We start from the raw sequence: 21,971 nt of genomic DNA, 5'->3' as shown, positions 1-21,971 counted from the left end.
CCTCGCTTGGCACACTGGAAACTAGGTTGGACAGAGCCCTAGAGAACATCCTGTCGGTGCCCATGCTGTCCTGGCCCTGGGGGGATGGACACTCTGCCCCCTTCGGCTGCCCCAGCCCTGACATCTGTCACCCTGGCATGGTTACCAGGAGCAGCCTGAGACACGGCTCCCGGGCAACACCTGGCTGTGCCCACCTCCAAGGCCCCTGGCTTAGGCTCCTTACCCCAACGGCCCAGGACTCTTCTCCTCTGGAACCTCTGTCTTGCCCTGATCTGCCTCAGCACCCGGTAGTAGACGCGGCAGCTGAAGCCTTCGCGCAGCCCCTGCTTCACATGCTGGGTCAAGGCCTCCAGGCTGGGAAAGACTCTGCAGCAGGCCAGGCACCGCACGCCCTGCTCGATGGTGAGGAGCCACTCAGGGGGCACTCCCGTCGGCTGCTGCGGCACCTCCTCTGCCGGCCCCCCGGTGCCACTCTCTGCCTCTTGGTCCACGTCCCCCAGCTCGGACTTGGTGTGGGAGCTGCTCAGGTCCGAGCCGGCAAAGCTTTCTCCTCCGCTGTACTTGGCCTTAAAGATGCGAGGCCGCTTCCTAATGGCTTCAAAGCCGGCCCCGGTCTCCCAGGCCACCGAGACGCCGTTCACGGCCTGGACCTTCATGTAGAAAAGGGACTTTTTTTCTCCCTCCCCCTCGGCCTCTCTGACGCGTGCTGAGTGCTTTCTCTTCATGCCTGCACCGGGGGGCTCACACGGGCGCTGCGCGCACAGGCGGTTGGAAGCCACGGGTTCCACGCCGTGAGTGGAGGAGTGGCTGGAGATTGTTATGACCGCAGAGGGGTGCTGGTTTGGGTCCCTGGGGCCAGCCGGGGCAGAGACTTCCTCCTCCGCTGTGTCCTCAGGAACAGGGCTCCCGGCAGAGACCCCCTCCTCTGCTGTGTCCTCAGGAACAGGGCTCCCGGCAGAGACCTCCTCCTCCGCTGTGTCCTTAGGAACATGTCTCGTGGCAGAGACCTCCTCCTCCGCTGTGTCCTCAGGAACAGGGCTCCCGGCAGAGACCCCCTCCTCCGGTCTGTCCTCTGGAACAGGTCTCCCGGCAGAGACCCCCTCCTCGGCTGTGTCCTTAGGAACATGTCTCCTGGCAGAGACCCCCTCCTCCGGTCTGTCCTCTGGAACAGGTCTCCCGGCAGAGACCCCCTCCTCCGCTGTGTCCTTAGGAACATGTCTCCTGGCAGAGACCCCCTCCTCTGCTGTGTCCTCAGGAACAGGGCTCCCGGCAGAGACCCCCTCCTCCGGTCTGTCCTCTGGAACAGGTCTCCCGGCAGAGACCCCCTTCTCCACTGTGTCCTCGGGAACAGGTCTCCCGGCAGAGACCTCCTGGTGAAGGAGCGACTTCCTTGATCTCTGCGACTCTGAAAGCAGAATGAAAGCCCAGGTCCTGCGGCCATCGCCCCCTGCGATGAGTCCCCCACCCGCTCCCAGCCCTGTGTCCCAGGCCCAAAGGGGCCCCCCGCGGGCAGGGGAGTGGGGTGGTGATCGGGACTCACTGAGTACGAATATCAGGGTGGAGCCCGGGCAGGGATCTGACACGCTGCCCCCAGGGAAGGGCCACAGCCCCCTCGCTTGGCACACTGGAAACTAGGTTGGACAGAGTCCTAGAGAACATCCTGTCGGTGCCCATGCTGTCCTGGCCCTGGGGGGATGGACACTCTGCCCCCTTCGGCTGCCCCAGCCCTGACATCTGTCACCCTGGCATGGTTACCAGGAGCAGCCTGAGACACGGCTCCCGGGCAACACCTGGCTGTGCCCATCTTCAAGGCCCCTGGCTTAGGCTCCTTACCCCAACGGCCCAGGACTCTTCTCCTCTGGAACCTCTGTCTTGCCCTGATCTGCCTCAGCACCCGGTAGTAGACGCGGCAGCTGAAGCCTTCGCGCAGCCCCTGCTTCACATGCTGGGTCAGGGCCTCCAGGCTGGGAAAGACTCTGCAGCAGGCCAGGCACCGCACGCCCTGCTCGATGGTGAGGAGCCACTCAGGGGGCACTCCCGTCGGCTGCTGCGGCGCCTCCTCTGCCGGCCCCCCGGTGCCGCTCTCTGCCTCTTGGTCCACGTCCTCCAGCTCGGACTTGGTGTGGGAGCTGCTCAGGTCCGAGCCGGCAAAGCTTTCTCCTCCGCTGTACTTGGCCTTAAAGATGCGAGGCCGCTTCCTAATGGCTTCAAAGCCGGCCCCGGTCTCCCAAGCCACCGAGACGCCGTTCACGGCCTTGACCTTCATGTAGAAAAGAGACTTTTCTTCTTCCTCCCCCTCGGCCTCTCTGACGCGTGCCGAGCGCTTTCTTTTCACGCCCGCGCTGGGGGGCTCACATGACGGCTGTGGGCACAGGCGGTTGAAGGCCACGGGTTCCACGCTGCGGTTGGAGGAATGGCTTGTGACAGATGTGGCCGTGGAAGGCTGCTGGCTTGGGTCCCTGGGGCCAGCTGGGGCAGAGACCACCTCCTCCGCTGCGTCCTCAGGACCTGGGCTCCCGACAGAGACCCCCTCCTCTGCTGTTTCCTCAGGAACAGGGCTCCCGGCAGAGACCCCCTGATGAGGGGGCGACTGCCTTGATCTCTGCAACTCTGAAAGCAGAATGAAAATCCAGGTTCTGCGGCCATCACTCCCTGCGGTGAGTCCCCCACCCGCTCTGAGCCCTGTGTCCCAGGCCCAAAGGGGCCCCCCGCGGGCAGGGGGGTGGGGTGAGGAAGGGGACTCACTGAATGCGACTATCAGAGCAGCGCCCGGTCAGCGGTCCGACACCCTGCCCGCAGGGAAGGCCAGAGCCCCCACACTTGGCACACTGGAAACTAGGTTGGACAGAGCCCTAGACAACTTCTTGTCGGTGCCAATGCTGCCCTGGCCCTGGGGGGATGGACACTCGGCCCCATTGAGCTGCCTCCGCCCTGATATCTGTCACCCTGGCAGCCTGAGACCTGGCTGTGCCCATCTCCAAGGCCCCTGGCTTAGGCTCCTTACCCCAAGGGACCAGGACTCTTTGCACTGGCGTTTTGACATGGAAGAGCCATTTCGTGCCCCCAGATATGGTCTTCATTCCTTAAATCTCCTCTTCCTGCTGTCTCCTTCACTCGTGTGAGTGTGTGTGTGTGTGTGTGTGTGTGTGTGTGTGTGTGTGTGTGTGTGTCCCTTCCTCTTTTCCATTGAACCATTTCAAGGGCTCTGTCTCTCTCCACTTGGGGAGTCTATTTCCCCCACTGTGCCCTGATAGGGGGTCTCTGTTTCTTTCCTGCTCCCTCTTACCTCCCTGGGGCAGGCAGAGAGAATTCAAGTTCCTCCTTGACCTAGGACCCTGAGTGCCCTGCCAACATCTTCCTCAAGTGTCCTGTGGGCCCAGGGAATGTCCTGCTCACCTGACCCCTCCTGGGCAGCTCCAGGATTTGTCTCTGGGGCCTCAGCAGGAAGCCCTTGGTTGTGCACCATGGTCCTGGCTCTGGGGACTTGGGCCAAGGCTGGTGCTTGTCACAGTCCTCGAAACCTCCTGGCGTCTCTGTCCCAGCACTAGCCAGAAAGTCTAGGTCTTTGCTGGGGAAGAGATGGCGGTTCTGGTCCAATTCTCCAGCTAAATCTCCAGATCTCACAGAGCAGGCAGCAGAGACAGGATCACGACTGACCTGAGCCAACGGTTTGATCCAAGGGGCACCAGAATGTTGTGGTTTAAATAGTCCTGGAATGTTCTGCTCCGAACGGCATCAGGCTGTTTGGATCCGAATGGCTCAGAAGTTCTGATCTGGGTGAGGTCTTTGCCAGCTGGGATGACAACGCTGAGTTCTGGGCGACTTGCTCTTGGGTCCGGCCGACCCTCCTTGAGTTCCATCCAGAGAGGGCCGAGTTAATGACGTCCCCGCCAAACCACTCAACTGGGTCTATGCTGCACAAACCCCACGAGGGCCCATCCGGGCTCCGATCAGGGAGGGTGGAGCCATATCAGCCTTTGGCTTTGTGCTCGCACAGACTGAAGAGCAGGACCATTCATATTAGTTTTGATTTGGGTTACGATGGTGCTGAGAGGCCCAGTTAGGACCAGGGCCATTGCTGGGCTCTGTCCACGCCAGAGTGAGAGACGGTCCCTGCCCCAATGAGCTGCCAGTCTAAACAGATAAACAGAAACTGACAGACAGTGAGTCCAAACCCAGCACACTGTAGGCAGCAGGGCCCCAGCACAGAGCTCATTTGAGATGCCTCCCCCAGCCCCAGTTTTAAATCCCCAAACCACCACTCCCCTCTGCTCACGGGCCCCAAGCAGGCCTCCTTTCTGTGCTGCCATTCACACACCCCCTGACCCCACAACTAGCACTGCAGGCTCCATGTGGGGAGTGGGAGATGGGGGGCAAGTGTATCCTGCTCAGGAGTGTCTAATGGTGGTTTCTGGCTGCTTTTCTTCCTCCCCCTGGAGGCCTCTGAGACCCCCACCAGGATCTAGCTGCCCCCTAAAGAGACACCAAATCAACAAAGGCTTCTCAAGGCTTAACTCATGCCAAGGTTCGGTGCTGTCTGTTAAAAGTGACACACCCCAGCCAGTGTCGTGTATCTGTGCCACCTGCACGCAATCCCACCCCCAAGGGACCTGAACCCCTGGTCAGAAGTGTGATATCCACCAGTGGGTCCTCTCACCCTAATACACCTGCCCCCCTGCCCCTGAGCTCCCCAGTCCTGGGCACTCTGGCCAATGGATGGTCCCATCGTTGACAGAGGAACCAGGTCTCCCCAGTCTCTGGGATGTTAATACTGAATCTTTTCCACTGGGGAGATTCTCTCCTTGCAGTTCCCATCCAGCCCTGTTGCAAGTCATAGACCGGCCAAGGGCCCTAGGGCAGAGCTGTGGGGGGGGATCACAATCCAGCTGCCTCTGGTGAAGGGTAGGTCTTCTAGCTGGAGGGGACTTGTGCCAGGCACCCACCAGGGGGCGCCTTTCCAGCTGTGCAGTGCAGCTTTCCGCCCCAGCCAGGCTGCAGGGAATGGATGTGGTTCTGAGCGGAAAGTGCCAGAATAAATGCTCTAGGTAAAAAGTTAGTGATGCACATCCCAGCCTCTTTCTCTTAGCTGATGGCAAAGAGCTGTGGTATCACAGTATCAGCTGCATGCAGGGCAGGCCCTTGGGGGCCACCAGCTGGTGTGAAGCTGGGAGAGAGACTTCCCCCCACCTTGGCTACTCTGCACAAACCTGATTGGCTGGGGGGAGTGCCACTCAAACACACAGCCTTAACTCTGACCCTGGGGATGCGGGGTTGAATGAATAGTGTGAGGCAGCCTGGGAAATTTGGAAAGAAAACAAAGAAGCTGCAGGACAGGAGCCCTGAGCTAGGGCAGAGCGGGAGCTGCTGGCAGGAGAGCCGGCTGCTGGCAAAAGGGGATTTGTGTAAACTCTCAGCCTTCAGCAGACAGGAGCTGAGACCACTAACTGACCCACCATGCTGAGCTCACCCAGCCCGCCAGCGCCACCCAGAGCACGGTCCAGTTGGACTGACCCCAGGGGCATGGGGCAGAGAGTCTGTGTGTGTCAAGCCAGGCGTTGGGGGGGCATCTGTTTTGCTGTAAGCTGTGCGGTGTAACCCCTATTGGGGATCCTGGCCTGCATCTGCTCTGGCCTCTGCTGGGGTCACAGAACAGTGTTGTGCTGTTGTTATGTGTGATAGTTGTTCCAGGGGTTAACTCTGACCCCCTAGGAGGGGGGTTGGTGTTTGCGCAGAAGCGCGTGGCTGGGACCTCTGCTCCAGGCCTGGCAGCCCCCACCTGATGTTACTCAAATGATTTCCTGATCCCCTTTTCCATGGGGCATTTCCTTGTTCTGTGTGTTGGCTACAGCGACCTTGGTGTGAAAGCTACCGTCTCTCCCTGTTGTCGGAGCGAGACCCCAAGCCCCGTTCCACTGTCAGGCTGTCTCTCCGCTCACATCCTAGTATTTCAGGGCGGGACAGTTGGCAACCTGCTCCTCGATACATTTCAGGCTGCATCGTGCTGAAGTGCCCATGTCCAGCCTGCAGCTTTTTCCCGTAGTTGTCTCAGAGGCTCACATACTTCTCAGAGGCTTGGAAGAAATGTTGACAGATCAATAAAACTTCTAGTTCTCTCTGAACTGATTGAATATCTTCAGGTGTTCGCATCTGCTGCTGACGTATGCCATGCGCATCGGCCTGGTGTATTTGTAGCAGTGGAAAGGTTTCTGCTTGGGTGTGACAGGTGGGGGGGTTCTGCTTCTTGCCAATTCCTGCATCTGTTGGGAAAATCAAAGGTGTCTTTCAAAACCGTCAGCTGATGGGTCCTGACAGTGTTTCTGGGTGCCTTTGAGCAGTGTCCTCATCCTAACAAAACAGGTGCCATGTGGGTCTGTCTGGTATATTTCTGTTTATGGGTGGTGGGGTGTCACAGAGTCCCCGGGTGATGCTCTGGAACAGCTCCCCACCAAGCCAGGCAGGACTTTGGGGAGCCTCCTCTCCCTTGGAGCAGACTGTCTTCAGGGCAAGAAGCTCACACGACTTCACCTCCTGGGTCTCTCCTTGGAGCATTCAGCGTCCTCTGCCCCTCTGTGCGCTTCCCACAGCGAGTCTGCCCAGGTGGGGTCCTGGGGAAGCCAGATGGTCCTGAACTCACACTTCTCAGTCAGACATGACTCTCAGCCAGCCAGTAAAACAGAGGTTTATTCGATGACAGGAAACATGGTCTAAAACAGAGCTTGTATGTACCCAGAACCTGTCCTCTCGGCTGGTTCCATTCTGGGGGTAGTGAGCCAGACCCTCACGTCTGCACTTCACTCCTCGTCCCCAGCCAGCTCCCGACTGCCATCCCCTCCAGTCCCTCCTTCTCTGGGCTTTGTCTCTTTCCCGGGCCAGGAGGTCACCTGATCTCTCTGTCTCCCACACCTTTAGCATCCCCTTGCAGAGGGGAAGGGCCTGGCTATTAGTTGCCAAGAACTGAGGCCCCACCACAGTATTCAGAGGGAACATTAAGAACAGTCCCACTTCCTCACAGGGGGGCTCAGCTCAGATCAGTGGCCTGGAGCTTGGGGCTTGGGACAGCTGGCGCAGTGTGGCCAGGGGCAGCTGGGATGCTTCAGCCAGGGCTCCTCTGGCCATGCTGGGGGGGTGGGGCCTCAGGGCTCTGGTGGGTGAGTGGGGGGAAGAGGCAGGGTGGAGTGGGGCCTCGGGTGGAAGGGGTAGGGCTGGGGTATCACGTCCCTGAAGTGGAGGTTCACACGCCACCCATGCTTGTGTGTCTCGCTTCCCCACTCATCCCAAGCAGCTTAGTGCCAGCGACGGCGCAGGGCAATGGCAATTGGGCCCCAGCGGTGGTGAATCTGCAGCCTCCTGCAGGCGCTTGTCTGGTCCCCTGCTCTGCTCTTGGAGTACTCTAGGTTTTCCTGATGTTTAACCTCCATTTTCCTTGCTGCAGTCCCTGGACTCCGTTTCTGTGCTTGCTGGGTAGAAGGCAGGATCAGACTCCTCTGTTCCTGTGCTTGCTGGGCAGAAGGCAGGATCAGACTCCTCTGTTCCTGTGCTTGCTGGGCAGAAGGCAGGATCAGACTCCTCTGTTCCTGTGCTTGCTGGGCAGAAGGCAGGATCAGACTCCTCTGTTCCTGTGCTTGCTGGGCAGAAGGCAGGATCAGACTCCTCTGTTCCTGTGCTTGCTGGGCAGAAGGCAGGATCAGACTCCTCTGTTCCTGTGCTTGCTGGGTAGAAGGCAGGATCAGACTCCTCTGTTCCTGTGCTTGCTGGGCAGAAGGCAGGATCAGACTCCTCTGTTCCTGTGCTTGCTGGGTAGAAGGCAGGATCAGACTCCTCTGTTCCTGTGCTTGCTGGGCAGAAGGCAGGATCAGACCCTGTACTTTTCACAAGACCAGGGCTGCCCAGAGGATTCAGGAGGCCACCGAATTGCCGCCGAAGACCCGCCCCGGGACATGCCGCCAAAGTGCCGGAAGGACCCCCTGCCACGGATCTTCATGGCACTTCGGTGGCGGGCTCCAGAGCGGAAGGACTCCCACCACCAAAGTCCCAGAGTGTAAGAATCTCTGGGGGCTCGGGTCCCGCGAGAGTTTTCTGGGACCCCCAGAGTGAGTGAAGGATCCTGCTCCAGGGGCCCCAAAAAACTCTTGTGGGCGCCCCTGCGGGGCCCAGAGCAAATTGCCCTTCTTGCCTCCCCCTGGGTGGCCCTACACAAGACCTCCTTGCAGATCTGCAGATGGCTGAAATTCCCCTACTATTCCCCTGGGCCCTTTGCTGCAGACTGGCCACACCCCAGTCTTGTCTTTTCCTGAGAGGTTTTACTGCCCAGGTGTTTGATCTCGGTGGCTGTTCTCTAACTCTTCCCGACACTGCGTCCTTCCCAAAGTGCAGGGCTCAGCTCAGAATGCAGACTTCCCACGAGGCCTGCAGTGTGCCTTCCACCAAAAACTGCTCAGACTTCAGAATGACCCAGCTCCTCAGCCTGTCCCTCCTCTGTGGACTCCCCACTGCAGGCTGGTCATGGTGGCACTTTGCCTGCAGCTCTGAATGCTGGGTGCAAAGCTCCTCACAGCCAACCTGCCCCAGCAAGGGATATGTGCAATAACACAGTGTTGGACAATGAGATGATGCAGTGTTAGGTGATGAGATGACACAGTGCTGGGAAATGATGCAATGTTGGGCGATGAGATGACGCAGTGTTGGGTGATGATGCAATGTTGGGCGATGAGATGACGCAGTGTTGGGCGATAACACATTGTTGGGTGATGAAATGACGCAGTCTTGGGTGATGAGATAATGCAGTGTTGGGCGATGATGCGTGTTGGGCAATGAGATGACACAGCGTTGGTCAATGATGCAGTTTTGGGTGATGAGATGATGCAGTGTTGCCAATTGTCGCCACTTCATTGTGCATCTAGTGATTTTCGGTCCAGTTATTAAAGCCCATAGAATGAAGTGACTGCCTGAGACCCTTGGCTTTCCCTGACAAAGTTTCCAGCCTCAAGAATGTGATCTGAATGTGCCCCCAAATGCCCAGAAATCAGCAGGCAAAGGGAAAGAATCCAGCTGTGGAACAGCCTCCTAACCAATGGTTCACCCTTTCTTGGCTGGGCATAATGACCTTTTCTTCCTAGGAGCCCCAGCCAACAACCACTCTGGCCCTGCAGTGGTCTTCCTCTTCCTCTGACTTGGCTCTTTGGCCAGGTCACTTTTACTCCTGCTCTATGCAGGGTAATTGAGTCCAACACACCCATAGTCTGGCAGGGCCCCGCTGGAGCTCTAGCCCTGCTTCAGGCTTTGTGGGCTTCCAGTCCTTGGTTCAGGGGTTCTCAGGCCTCCATCATAGGTGAGCTGGTAAGGGGACACTGCCCAGAGGCTCTGTAGGAAGCGGAACTGGGTTTCCCCTCTTTTAAACCTTCCCTACAGACTTGACACCTTATACAGGTGTAATGGGGTGGGGTTGATAGGGGCACAGGCTTTCATCAACCCCTTACTGCTCAGAGTGGCGTCTCTGCACCCCCTCACATCAACATGTATACATTAAAAAGTTCTCAGTGTTTATAGGACAATCTCATGATGTTGGGGCTGGCTCCTGAGTTTGGACCGCTAGGGGCTGGCCGTCCTGATCTCGCCTCTGCTCTGACCGCTGTCACAAGCGAAGGAGTTCTGAGTCACGGCAGCAGTTGGAAGAGAGAGAAGTGCAGCTGCTGCCAGGATGTCAGTGGGTCAGAGAAGAGGGAGGGAAATGAATCATGGCCTCAGACAGTCGGGGTGGGGAACTCCCCTGAGAGAAGAGAGTTAAGATCTGGGACTGTTTCGTCTGGAAAGGAGAAGTGTCAGGTGATGGCTGGGTACAGTTTCTGAAGGGTAGGTGCAGTGGTGGCCAATTTCCCCTTTCCCACAGTTCGAGAACAAGACAAGAGGAAGCACCTTGGTACACAACACAGGACGAACCCGTGGAACTCACTGCCACTAGCAATTATTGAGGCAAAGGACCTGAGAGGTCTCAAAAAAGGATTAAGGGGGAGATTCTTCCCCACCCCCGGCCCCCAGAGCCCCTTCCCATTGCACGAGAGGGCTGGAGCAGTGTGAGGCCCCACATCCAGCCGGAGCCGATTCCTCCTACACAGCCATAGGGGCAGCCGACTCTCACTGCAAGCCTGTAGGGAGTGTGCTGAGGGAAGGTTGGGGTGGGACAGGCATGTTATGGGGCAGATTCTGAGCAGTTCTGTGACCCTTAGGGCACCCCAGGAGGCTGCTATAAACTTAGCCATGGCTCCCAGGGCTGGCTGTTAAAGCAAGGGCTGCCCCAGCCTGTGGAGCAGCTGAGGCTGGGGAGGGTGCAAAGGTGGCTTAAAGCCCCATCCCCATCCCCTGGGCTGTCAGCTCTGTGCTGCATCTCTTCACCCAGCCCCATGCATGTCGAGCTGAGAACAGCATCGAAGACACAACAACCCAAGGAACACTCCTGGGGCTGTCGGCCCCTGTGCGGTTCTGGATCAGTGGATGCCAGACGAGCAGGATCAATCTCTTCTGCGTCTGGGCTAGTATCAGCTGGGTCGGTAGCAGGGGGATATGGGCCTATCTGGGTACAGCAGGAGCTGGAGATGGCAGTTCTGGAGAGGGAGCCCTGCGCTATGGGTGAATTCCCTGCTCTGCCAGTGACTCCCTGCATGACCTTGGGCCAGTCCCTTAGTCTCTCCGGCCTCAGGTCCCCGCTGTGAAATGGCATTAATAACACATCGTTTTCCCCCACTGCTTGCCTGTCCGCTTAAAGTGAAACTCTTCAGAGCAGGGGCTGCCTTCCTCATGTGTACGTGCAGCACCAGGCACAACGGGGCCCTGATCTCTCCTGGGGCCTGCAGCTGTCCCTGGAGTCTGAGGAGGGATGATAGTGGGCTGGTGAGACCAGGAGTCTGCGGTGTTGTCAGAGAAGGCGGCAATAGCCAGTGGAGTGTTGTGTACAGCAGGAGCTGGGATGCCAGACCAGCTGCAGATCAGGTCTGCGCCGATCCAGCAAACCTGCCCTCCTAGGAATTAGGGAACATGACACTTTGCAAGGCTGGATGATCTGGGAGAGCCCGTTCTAACCCAGTCAAGTCAACGGCAAGATGCCCACTGACATCCCTGGGAACTGGCCTTGGGCTTTATAATCTGAGCTCTCTGGGGCAGGAGCTGTGTCTGGCAGAGGGCTGTGCACCTTTACAGCACTGTGTACACACACGTAACAATACTCCTCGTCCTTAGCTGGCCGTACTGCAGGGTCGCTGAGCAGGAGCAGGGAATGGCCGTATGTGCTGGGATACTGAGCTCCAGATGGAGCAGCAGCCCCCGTCCCTATATCCTTATAGACTAGTTGTGCAACCTACTAGCTCCATCTGTGGGCCCCATCACCATAGCAATTCTCTGTCATTAATGAGTTTCCTCCTTCCTGAAGCATGGCTGTGCCATTATCTCCACTTTACAGATGGGAAACTGAGGCACGGAGTGACTGAGGGTATGTCTACTCTGCAGGTAGACACCTGAGGCTGGCCCCTGACAGCTGACTTGGGCTTGGGCTAAGGGGCTGTTTAACTGCATGGTAGACATGGGGATCTAGGACTCCACAATTAAACCCAAGCCCCACAAGCCCAAGTCCGCTGGCAGAGGCCAGCTGTGAGTGTTTGTATGCAGAGTTGTCATATCCTGTGTGACTTGCCGAAGGTCACCTGTGGTAGAATGAGTGAATCAACCAGCACCTTCCCTGCCCCCCTTCTCACACCCTGAGGGTTGGGGGCGGGGGAGTCTCACTCTGGTGTCTTTTCTGTTTGTGGGTTTCCAAGATCAAAGGAGCGATTCTGCCCTCGGATCCTCTCTTGCGGTTCCTCTGAGCGATCAGAAACATACCGCATCCTGCCTGTGTCGCCCTCCTCCCCCAAACCCCCTGGAGATGCACACAGGAGTCCAGGGTTGTCATGCCTTGATCTAGGGGCTCTTCATCAGCCCCCGGCTCCCTCTTCTCCCACCCCTTTTCTGCACCATGCAGAACCATTGAGATCTTTGTGCTGCTTCTCTCTGCCAGACCAGACCCAGAAGGCCAGGCATGCCGGGCTCATCGCACCAGAAATTAAACCACATGAACTGAGCTGCTTTCAGGGCAGTTCCTGCTGGCAAGGTGTGGCAGTATAGTCTGCCTGGCCAGTGCAGATCAGCCACAAGCATTGTGGTGAAAAAGCTCCATTATCTTGCTGGAATCGATGTTAGACTGACAGGCCTATAATTACCCAGGTCAGCCTGTTAACTCTTTTAAAATATTGGCCCACATTAGCTTCCATTCAGCCTAGTCAGATCTCATTCTGCCTTGGTCTGTGGACTAAAAAGCCCCCCATAGGCTCGGGTATCTTCTCCCTGTGTAGGTATTTATAGACCGAGATCAAGTGGCCACTAACCCCTCTCTTCGGTGAGCTAATAGATTCCTCGAGTCCAGCTGAGCACCTTTGCCACAGGCCCTCTGCCCTGGCTGAAGGCAGGGGATCTGAGGGATCTTGGGAGCACCTGTAACTGTCTCACACAGGTGCGCAGACAAGGAGAGTGGAGTGGAAGAGACGGGAGAAGAGGGAAAGGGAAAGGAAGGGATAAAATAACAGGGCAAGAAGTATAGGGAGGGGGAGAGAGGCTGCACGTTCCTAACTTGTTGCTGGGAACCACCTCTCTGGGGGGGTGACAGGGACCCTGATGGGTTCCCAAGGCCACCTGATCCCGTTATCTGAGAGATCTGAGCCATGAGCTTCCCTGCCATATGTGGGCAGAGCTCACCAGACGGGCCAGTTGTCTAGCAGTTCTGCTCACCTGAGGCAGCAGGCAGAGCCAGGGCAGCCCTTGGGTCCAACCACAGTCCCCAGAAGGCAGCACAAAGCAAGGCTGGATTCGGCCACAGCCTCCAGCAGACTGCGCATCAGAGGGAGAGCAGGTGGGTGCACTCCAGCGAGAGCAGAGGAATTCACAGCGACCGTCTACATCAGCCTAGTGACTCTCGTGAGGTCTCCCTGTCGTAGCTGCTGACATCATTATAGCAGGGCAGGATGTGGAGCCCCAGCTGTCTACGAAACCGGGCCCCTGATTGTCCTGGACTTTTGGAAGCACAGACTGTGAGTGAGGAATTCGGGGGAGCCCTGAACTGAGAGTGGGAGGCCAAAAACAGCACCAGCCATTCAGAGTCCAATTGTTTGGTTCTGTGACGTGCACCGTGAGGTAACCGGGGGTGCAAGGTGTTAAAGTGTAACTATTTGTCTTAGGTCAGCCTGTCCTTTCCCTTTTCTCCATTCCCTCTCCATAAAGTTTGTTTGTTTAAACCTCTGTGCTTGCAAGAGGGTACGGATTTGCCTAGCAAAGGCACCCAGCTTATAGGTTCTCGCATTATGGGGTGGGGTCTTGAGCCAAAAAATGAAGAAATTGTAGGGAGTCCCTTAAAATAAGGACCCAGCCCTTGTTGCTGCTGGCGCGATTGGCAGAGGTTACATTTTGTCCTCTGCACTGGATATGGGGCTTCCCATGGGAGGCTCTTTGTGCCCGAATGCACCCTTGTATTCAGACCTGACCTGCTATTGTGATAATCTTTGTACAAAACATGCATCAAGAGGTATCATTTAAAAACTAATAACTAGGGCTGTCAATTAATTGCAGTTAACTCACACGATTAACTCAAAAAAATTAATTGTAATTAAAAAAATTAATCATGCTTCATCAGTTTTAATCAGATTGTTAAACAATAGAAACCAATTGAAATGTATTAAATATTTTGGATGTTTTTCTAAATTTTCACATATATTGATTTCAATTACAACACAGGATACAAAGTGTAAAGTACTTACTTAAATATTATTTTTATTACAAATCTTTGCACTGTAAAAATGATAAAAGAAATAATATTTTTCAGTTCACCTCATTCAAGTACCATAGTGCAATCTCTTTACTGTGAAAGTGCAACTTACAAATGTCGATTTTTTTTTGTTACATAACTGGACACAAACATAAAACAATGTAAAACTTTAGAGCCTAGAAAGTCCACTCAGTCCTACTTCTTGTTCAGCCAATCGCTCAGACAAACAAGTTATTTACGTGTGTGGGAGACGATGCTGCCCGCTTCTTGTTTACAATGTCCCCTGAAAGTGAGAACAGATGTTCACTTTTGTAGCCAGCATTGCAAGGTAGTTACGTGCCAGATATGCTAAACATTTGTATGCCCTTTCATGCTTTGGCCACCATTCCAGAGGACATGCTTCCATGCTGATGATAATCATTAAAAAAAATGTGTTAATTAAATTTGTGACTAAACGCATTGCGGGAGAACTGTATGTCTCCTGCTCTGTGTTTTGCCTGCATTCTGCCATATATTTCATGTTATAGCAGTCTCAGATGATGACCCGGCATGTTGTTCGTTTTAAGAACACTTTCACTGCAGATTTGACAAAACGCAAAGAAGGTAGCAATGTGAAATTTAATCACGCTTGGGTACTTGGTGCACATACGATTTTGGCCCTGGCTGTAGGATCTCTCACTGTAATGCACAGAACTCCAGCCTTTATGCAGTTCTGGACCAGGTACCTTCAGATCCCACTGCCTGGTTCTTGCCCGAGCAGTGTGTGCAGTTCGAGGTGTGGCATTTCTAACCAGTGTGAAAAAGTCACTGATGTGCCCTGCTACTGCCCTGACACTCTCCCATAGGGAACTCTCAGTCAGGCCTTTTCTCAGTGTTAGGGATTTCCCCCTCGTTTGTATCTTCCCCAAGAGGGAATCCCCACCAGCTGGGGATGGGACTTTCCCCACTCTGCCATCAGAAGGCTGGAGACAGATCTCAGCTGGTGATGGGTGGGAGCTGCTGGTGCTGGCCAAGCAGGTGGAGAAGGTCCTTTCCCCGAAGGTAGTGGCACCTCATCAGAGTGCAAGGGACAGTGGCCCCCCTTGGTGGCCCCCTGAAGAAGGAAGATGGGGTGCAGCTGGTGACTGCCAGATGCTGCATGGACACAGAGTTAGGACTTGTCTACAGAGGAGAGTTGTACTGCTACAAGCGAAGTAGGAATTTAAACAGCTAAAGTTAACCTGGAGGAGCCTGTTCTCTGGATCTGCTCCCCGAGGGGGAAGCAGCAGCCAACGTGCCGGATCCCGCTACAGCGACACCCGTGTAAAGCCAGCGCGGCTCCATGGAGTGACTCCTGCTTTACACCGTGTAACTCAGCGCAGGGATTGGCCTGTGCCCGGTTCACTCTCCAGTCGTGCCCAGAGCAGGGCCACAGCCTGGGGCTGGAGCAGAAGCCCTGACAGTGCCAGGGACAGAGGCTTGGCTCCTCCACCACTTCTCTGTGCTGCTTAGGTGGCACGAAGTAGATTCCAGGCTGTGTGGCCAGCTGGGGACCCCCTAGGCCAGAGGGACTCATCAGTGCTGTTTATATCTAGGCCTAGGCCACCCCGCACAGTCTCTGGCCAGGGGCTGCAAAGGGGAGAGATCCAGGGAGCATGGGTCGGCCATGCCCCACCAGTGCCAGCTGCCACAGCCATCCTGGGGGGGCCATGGCTGGGCCCCAGCTTACTGCTTTCTCACCCTCAGGGAGCCCACTGGGCCCAGGGTCAGGGGGCATCAAGGTGGCACAGACTCACGTTTGCCCCCAGCCCCTTCCATTTCTGCCCCGAGTGTCTGTCAGCAAGTGGCAAGGATCAGGGCCTAGGACCCTGGGAAACGCTCCCCAGAGCGGCAGGCGGCTGTGGGGTGTCAGTTCAGTTCCATCAGGGTTCGGGATTTACCACTCCTCTCTGGCGTCCATGGGGGTCTCCTCCCTCCTCCCCCCAGGGACCCAGCCAGACTCTGGGCCTCCTTCTGGCACAGGGTTTGGGGCTGTCAGGTGACCCTTTTAGTGGCGGAGGCTCTGATGCCTGTAGGTTCCTGCTGAACGGGCACATTCCCCGCCCTGTTCCGGGCGCCGACCTGCTCGTACGGAGCACACTCAACTGATGCTGGTTTATTTCTGCTCCGTCTATTTCTTACCATGGAGTTTTCACTGCAGGACACAGTCACTTTTCTTAGCGTTGTGACTTCCCCTAGTGATTCCTCCTCCTCGTCCTCTGACGCCCCCGTGGCTCAAGGTGAGGGCACCTCTGCTTTCCTTTGTGCCTGGTGAGTGTTACCAGTAGGGTGACCAGATGTCCTGATTTTATAGGGACAGTCCTGATTTTGGGGTCTTTTTCTTGTATAGGCTCCTATTACCCCCACACACGTCCTGATTTTTCACACTTGCTGCCTGGTCACACTAGTTGCCAGGGGCTTTGATGGGGCCAAGATCTGGACTACTACCCAGAGCGCATTTGTCCCCTCAGCCACATTTTCACCAATCCCCACTGCTGGGTATCTTACTCCAGGGCTATTCATTTAGTACCTGCAGCGACACCATATTTAGCTTTGCCTAACTGAAGGCATCTTCCGATTCATTGTGTTATGGCAGCACCAGCTAAGATCAGGGCTCCATTGTACTTGGTCCAGACATACAGCAAGAGACGGCGCCTGCCCCAGTGAGTGGACAGCCTGAATAGGCAGAGACATGATGGGCAGAGCAAACAGACTTCCCCAGGGTCACAATTGCCAGCCCTCCTGGTTTGTCCTGGAGTCTCCAGGAATTAAAGATTATTCTTTCATTAAAGATTATGTCAGGCAATAATTCCTCCAGGAATACGTCCAACCAAAATTGGCAACCCTAGGTCACACAGCTGCTCAGTGGCAGAGCCAGTAAAAAATCCAGTTCCCCTGAGTCCCAGTGCAGTCCAGCATCTTGCATACCGGACCATCCTGCCTCTTGAGAAGCTCATTCCAGCCCCCCGTCCCATTCGGACTCTTGGTTTTTGATAGTCCCAAGTAGATGCAGTGTGGAATGTTTGCAGGTGGCAATGAAATTGAGGAGCAACAGCCGGGCAACTGATTGACTCCCCTCTCCAGCAGGTAACATTGCAATATTCCCATCTGTGCAGCCCATTGATATTTTGGTGATGACGTCCCCTGGTTTATCCCTGGCCTGATCCTAGTCTCTGGACCCCCAGTTTACCCAACCTAGATACATCTCCATTTGCATGAGCAGAAGGTGCTGGCTTGGCAAACTAGAATCTCTCTTTCTTAGGTATGTAAATAGACACCATTATTGGAGTGTCTGAGCATGTCACAGTCTTAAATGTCTGTATTCCTGCAGCAGCTGGGCAGAATCTCAGCTTAACGTTCCACATTATTTACATGGTGTGATGTGTATCAGAGCATAGTTCTAAGAAGCTATTTTTTCTGATCTGTTTAATTAAGGAGAACCCCTCCCATTCACCCCATCCCTTCTGTGTCCTTTGTCCCCCAGTGACTGTGTGATGGGGAAGCGACCCCCTGCCAACACCACTGTCGTTTTTGCAGATACAATAAAGTCCAGTGTTTTCTAACATGTCCCAGTGCTGCCGCTGATGTGAGTAGGAAATGTCCCCCCATTTCCTGAGCAGGGATGGGCCTTGTCATCGTGGTGTCACTATAGAGATCCAAGAAATGGCCATATCATCGTGGTGTTACTGTGCAGACTCTAGGATGGACCATATCACTGCGGCGTCACCATGGAGACCAAGGATGGACCATGTCACCATGGCATGTCCATGCAGACAATTCCCCTCCCCCATTACATTGTGTGGGAGCTGGAATATATATTTTTTCCTTTCTCTCCCAGCCATAGGCTGATGTGGGGGTGAGTTCTCCCTTCCCAGCTATGGGCAGAGGAGGACCCAGTCTGTGACAAGGGGCTGCTCTGGCAGTGAACGGGAAAGAACATCTGCTGGAGACTGCAGGGGGGCTCTGGGACAGGGCCGGAAAGGCTGGAATATCTGGGTCCATCATCAGTCACAAGCCCAGCTCCCCTCTGCCCCAGCTCGGTGGCAGAGTTTTGTCCTGCCGTGAGATGCTGTAGGGGGTTAGGCATGAAAGGCCTCTGAGGAGCTGGACATTGCATTGTCATCATCCCTTTGCTGCCTGACCTGGTGGGGGCCAGTCTAGGCACAAAGACACCTCTGGCTTTGTTGCTTCCCTGACATAATGGCCAGGAAGCTCTGGATTATTCATGCTGAGGATATCCAGAGACTGATGTGCCAAACGGGCAGTGCAGGGCCAATGTCAGAATCTGGAGAGGGAGAAATTGTAGGTGTTGCTAGAGTCATGCCCTGAGTTTCCCCAGTCTGATAATCCAGACCTCCCTGGGCTGGGACTTTCAATGGGCCTCACAGTTTCCACAACATAGATGCTCTCTCTCTCTCTGTCTCTCATTATATGGGGAACAAGTAGCTGTGCTGTGAGTCAAGCTTGCCTTACTGTTCCCAGATGTTTCCATGTTTGGGGCTGTAATGGGGGGCGGTTGAGAGGGCTGCCTGGCCTGCTCCCCTCCCCAGCTCTGCTGCCAAGGGACGACCCTGCCCGAGGAGAGGCCTCTGAGAATGTGGGTGAGCTCAGCTGGAGAGCCTGGCTGTCCATTCCCCAACTCCGGGGCCCCCTGAGCTGGCACATGCCCCCCAGTCATGATCCTTCAAAGCCCTCGGGAAAACATTGTTGGGACTTCCCCTCCATTCCACGGCCTTGGGAAACTCTCAAACACTTGCAGCCTCTGGTGCCCCCAAATGATAGGGAGACCAGATGGCCGGTCACTTGGCAGTGTTCCCAGCCCAGCCAACCCTGGGGAGGGGCATGGAACTTCGCATTGCCCCGTGGAGACCTGGAAATTGGGTAAGGGTCCCTGGACACCCAGCGGGACATTGCCTTTCATGGCTCACCAGTGGCACCAGTCCTGGCCTCCCCACCCACCAGTGTCTGGGGGCCCCTTCCTCCTCCTCCTCCTTTGGTGACCCCTGGCTAGGCTGAGCCAAGGGACCCAGAGCTCGGCATGACTTCACATTGCCCTGGTCGGGACATGGAAAACTCAGCCAGGGCTGACCCGCGGGAGCTTGCCCCCTGCCCAGGCTTCCTGGAGAAGTGAGGGAGAAGAACAGCAATGGGACACTGAAGTGTTTAATCTGTTGATTTCTAAGCCAGTCTCATTGTTCTGGGGAATCGACTCCCGGTGTTCGGAGGCTCAGAATTGGTTGTGCTGCACATGGGGCATTTTCTATTCTGTGCACCAAACTCGGCACTGGGACAAATCTCCAGAGCCTCCAAGTGGGGCCCTCTGCAAAGTCTCTGCGTTTCCCACCCCAGCCTCCCCATAAGAGGGGGTAAAACTCAGGTGGTCTGTGAGATCAGGGAGACCCAGGCCCCTTCCCTACAACACTGCTGGGGGTAGAGGCAGCATGGAAATAGCACACTGATGTATCACTCCCAGCTGGCATCTCTCAGGAATTCACTTCCTCACCCTCCCCACTTCACTGCACTCCGCTGTCAGTGCACCGTGCCTTGGAAACTCAGAGCTAGCTTCTGCCCCCCCGGCTTGGAGTTGGCCATCCCCGGGTGAGGTCCTTTGTAGTGCACTAAGCACTGAGTGACTGGGCACTGTGTCTTCCAGAAGAGGGTTTGCCCTCGTTCCCCCTTACAGTCACCCAGTATGTACAGACCAGACTGTGGGCAGAGGGGGTACCCTGCTAGCTAGATTCAGCAAAGCAACTCGCCACAGGGAGAATCCCGCACCTGTTCCCTCCTGGGGAAAGTGGCAGGGTTTTACTCTACCAGCCTGATGTGCACGCTCTTGTGCCTCGGAAAAGCATGGACCGGAAGACAATTCAATGCAGCTCAGACTTACTGAGTCCAGGCAGGATTTAGTTGCTGTGGTTGTCAGCTCATCCTAATTTCCCTCACCCTGTTGGAATTTCAGTGGGTTTGTTCTGCCCAATATCTCCTGTGACCTTGGACCTAAGACAGTAGTAAGGAAACCCTACTGCCTGTTAAGGAGATTGATGGATGAGATGAGGATAATAGGACAGAAAGTCCCACCCACCTGTCACAGGAAGTCCCACTCTCCTCCATGCCACTGGAAGTCCCGCCTTAACTGAAAATGACAATATCACAGAAAATGATGTTATGCACTGTTCTTTGTCTCCCAACCTCCAACACAGCTACAGACCTTACTGAGACTTTAATAAGTAGACGTTCAACAGCTCTCACTGAAAAATGTAGAGCAGGCAGCTTAGTTTTGTTGAATCATTTCACAGAATGAAGAAAACACAGCAAATGATTTCACAGGCAGAGCTTTGGAGCGATTTAGATTTAGGGCACTGCTCTGTATGGCACCCTCTCTGTGGATTTGACAGGTGCTCTTGCTCTCACTCACACTCACACTCACACTCACACCCTTAATAATAGAAAGACCAGAGCATGTCCCAGTTAATAGGCGAGACTTCCTTCTCGAGAGGGAATCAGTCTCAGGGCCCTGGAATGTTGGTTTGAAAGGGGAGGACTTCTGCCTGTACTTTTATGTTTATGGCGATGATCTGAGTTTTTTCCACCTTATGGTGTCTCCTCTGGGCAAATCAGGGGTGAAGTATGCCCGGGATACAGCCAACACGGCTCAATCCTGTTGAAGTGAGGCAGACTTTGGGCCAGTGTCAGTTTAGAAGGGTCCTGCTTAACCCTGAAGTGATCTTAAAATATTCATTGTTGCAAACCACATGCAGGGTGGCTATGTGAACCTCAAAGATATCAAAAAGAAAGGCAAGGCCAGTTCTGAGAAAGCTTCCACAGCCTGGCCTGAGAGTTAAGCAGCCGTGCACTAACATCTGGCCTCCTCAAAAGGAAAAGGGGCCTGCAGACCATAAATATAACTTGTGGTAGGCATTTTTAAACTCCCCTTCATGCATCCATCCCCATTCTTAATAATAAAGGTGGACAGGTGACAGCAGATGTCACAGCTTTGCTTTGCAAACAAGAGAAGTGGAGCAGTCACTAGAGTGACCAGATGTCCTGATTTTATAGGGACCGTCCCGATTTTTGGGTCTTTTTCTTATATAGGCTCCTATTACCTTCCACCCACTGTCCCGATTTTTCACATTTGCTGTCTGGGCACCCCAGAAGTCAGTGGCTGTTACAGGCTAGCTGGGTAAAAGATTACACAACTTGTTTCTTCAAGTAGTTTCTCTCTTAACAGAAAATTGACTTTAAAGATTGTCAAAATAAATTCCATCTGCAATAGAATTAATTGAGGTCTATAGCAGGTCTGCAGTCTCAGTCTCACCTAGTCCCTCACCCCAACCTTTTGACGGAGGTGTTACTTCAGAATTCTTTAGTCCAAAAGGGGTACATTACATCAAATAAACTTTTCCCAGAGTAGCCATCATTTCCTGTATTGCTAACAGAAAGAAAAACCAAGGTGACATTCAGTATTACAATGAACCCTGTGTAAACTGTGGCCTACACTAAACCAGGGGAGTTCAATGAGTTCGTTTTACAGGGGGGTTCTGCCCTATGTGTTGGTGGAAGGGGTCTCCCATCATATGGGAAGGTTTGTGTCATGAGAAGAAGCAACTGTTCTCTACTTACACAGGAGGCAGAGGAGACGTGGTGCAGATGCACAAGGCACAAGAGCACAATGCAGGAATAAAAGCTTGCAATCAGGATTCAACCTGCATGTATCTTGCTTACACCCCCTCTCTCTGCCTGGCGGTTGAGGAGCTCCCTGAGTCTACTCCCTGTTCTGTGAGGGTCTCTAGGTCAGAACCCTAGGGAACCATGTAGGAATAACAGGGAGATGCAGGTTTGTACCTCAGATGCTGCCTGGCACCAGGGGAGGCCAAAGGGAAAAGACAGAAATGCCCCAAACATTGTTAGGAAGAACCAAAACCAAACCGCTTGTTTACGGGGGCAGTTTGTTCATTAATGGTGCCATGGAAAGAGACGGGGTCTGTGATGTCCTAGCCCCCCAGCATTGTCAGTGTTGTCACGGGGATGGGGACAGGGAGCAGAAAGTGGGGCGGGAGAAGAGGGAGTACATGGGCGCATTGGGACTGTGGGGGGATGGCGAGGGGCTGATCCT

At 54.8% G+C, this 21,971-nt stretch overlaps 1 protein-coding gene across 1 annotated transcript; it reads right to left on the bottom strand.

The window, feature by feature from the left end:
* Positions 1-17: 17 nt before the first annotated feature.
* On the bottom strand, positions 18-3,466 carry LOC115636659. Its single transcript, XM_030537027.1, has 3 exons — positions 3,397-3,466; positions 1,834-2,610; positions 18-1,405 (listed from the first exon to the last, which is right to left on the bottom strand). The coding sequence occupies exons 1-3, from the start codon at positions 3,464-3,466 to the stop codon at positions 39-41; spliced, it is 2,214 nt and encodes a 737-aa protein (XP_030392887.1). The 3' UTR covers positions 18-38.
* Positions 3,467-21,971: the final 18,505 nt, after the last annotated feature.

Source organism: Gopherus evgoodei, chromosome 17, assembly GCF_007399415.2.
Source record: "Gopherus evgoodei ecotype Sinaloan lineage chromosome 17, rGopEvg1_v1.p, whole genome shotgun sequence".
In the NCBI taxonomy this organism is placed as follows: domain Eukaryota; kingdom Metazoa; phylum Chordata; order Testudines; family Testudinidae; genus Gopherus; species Gopherus evgoodei.
This window is presented reverse-complemented; position numbering and strand designations above follow the sequence as displayed.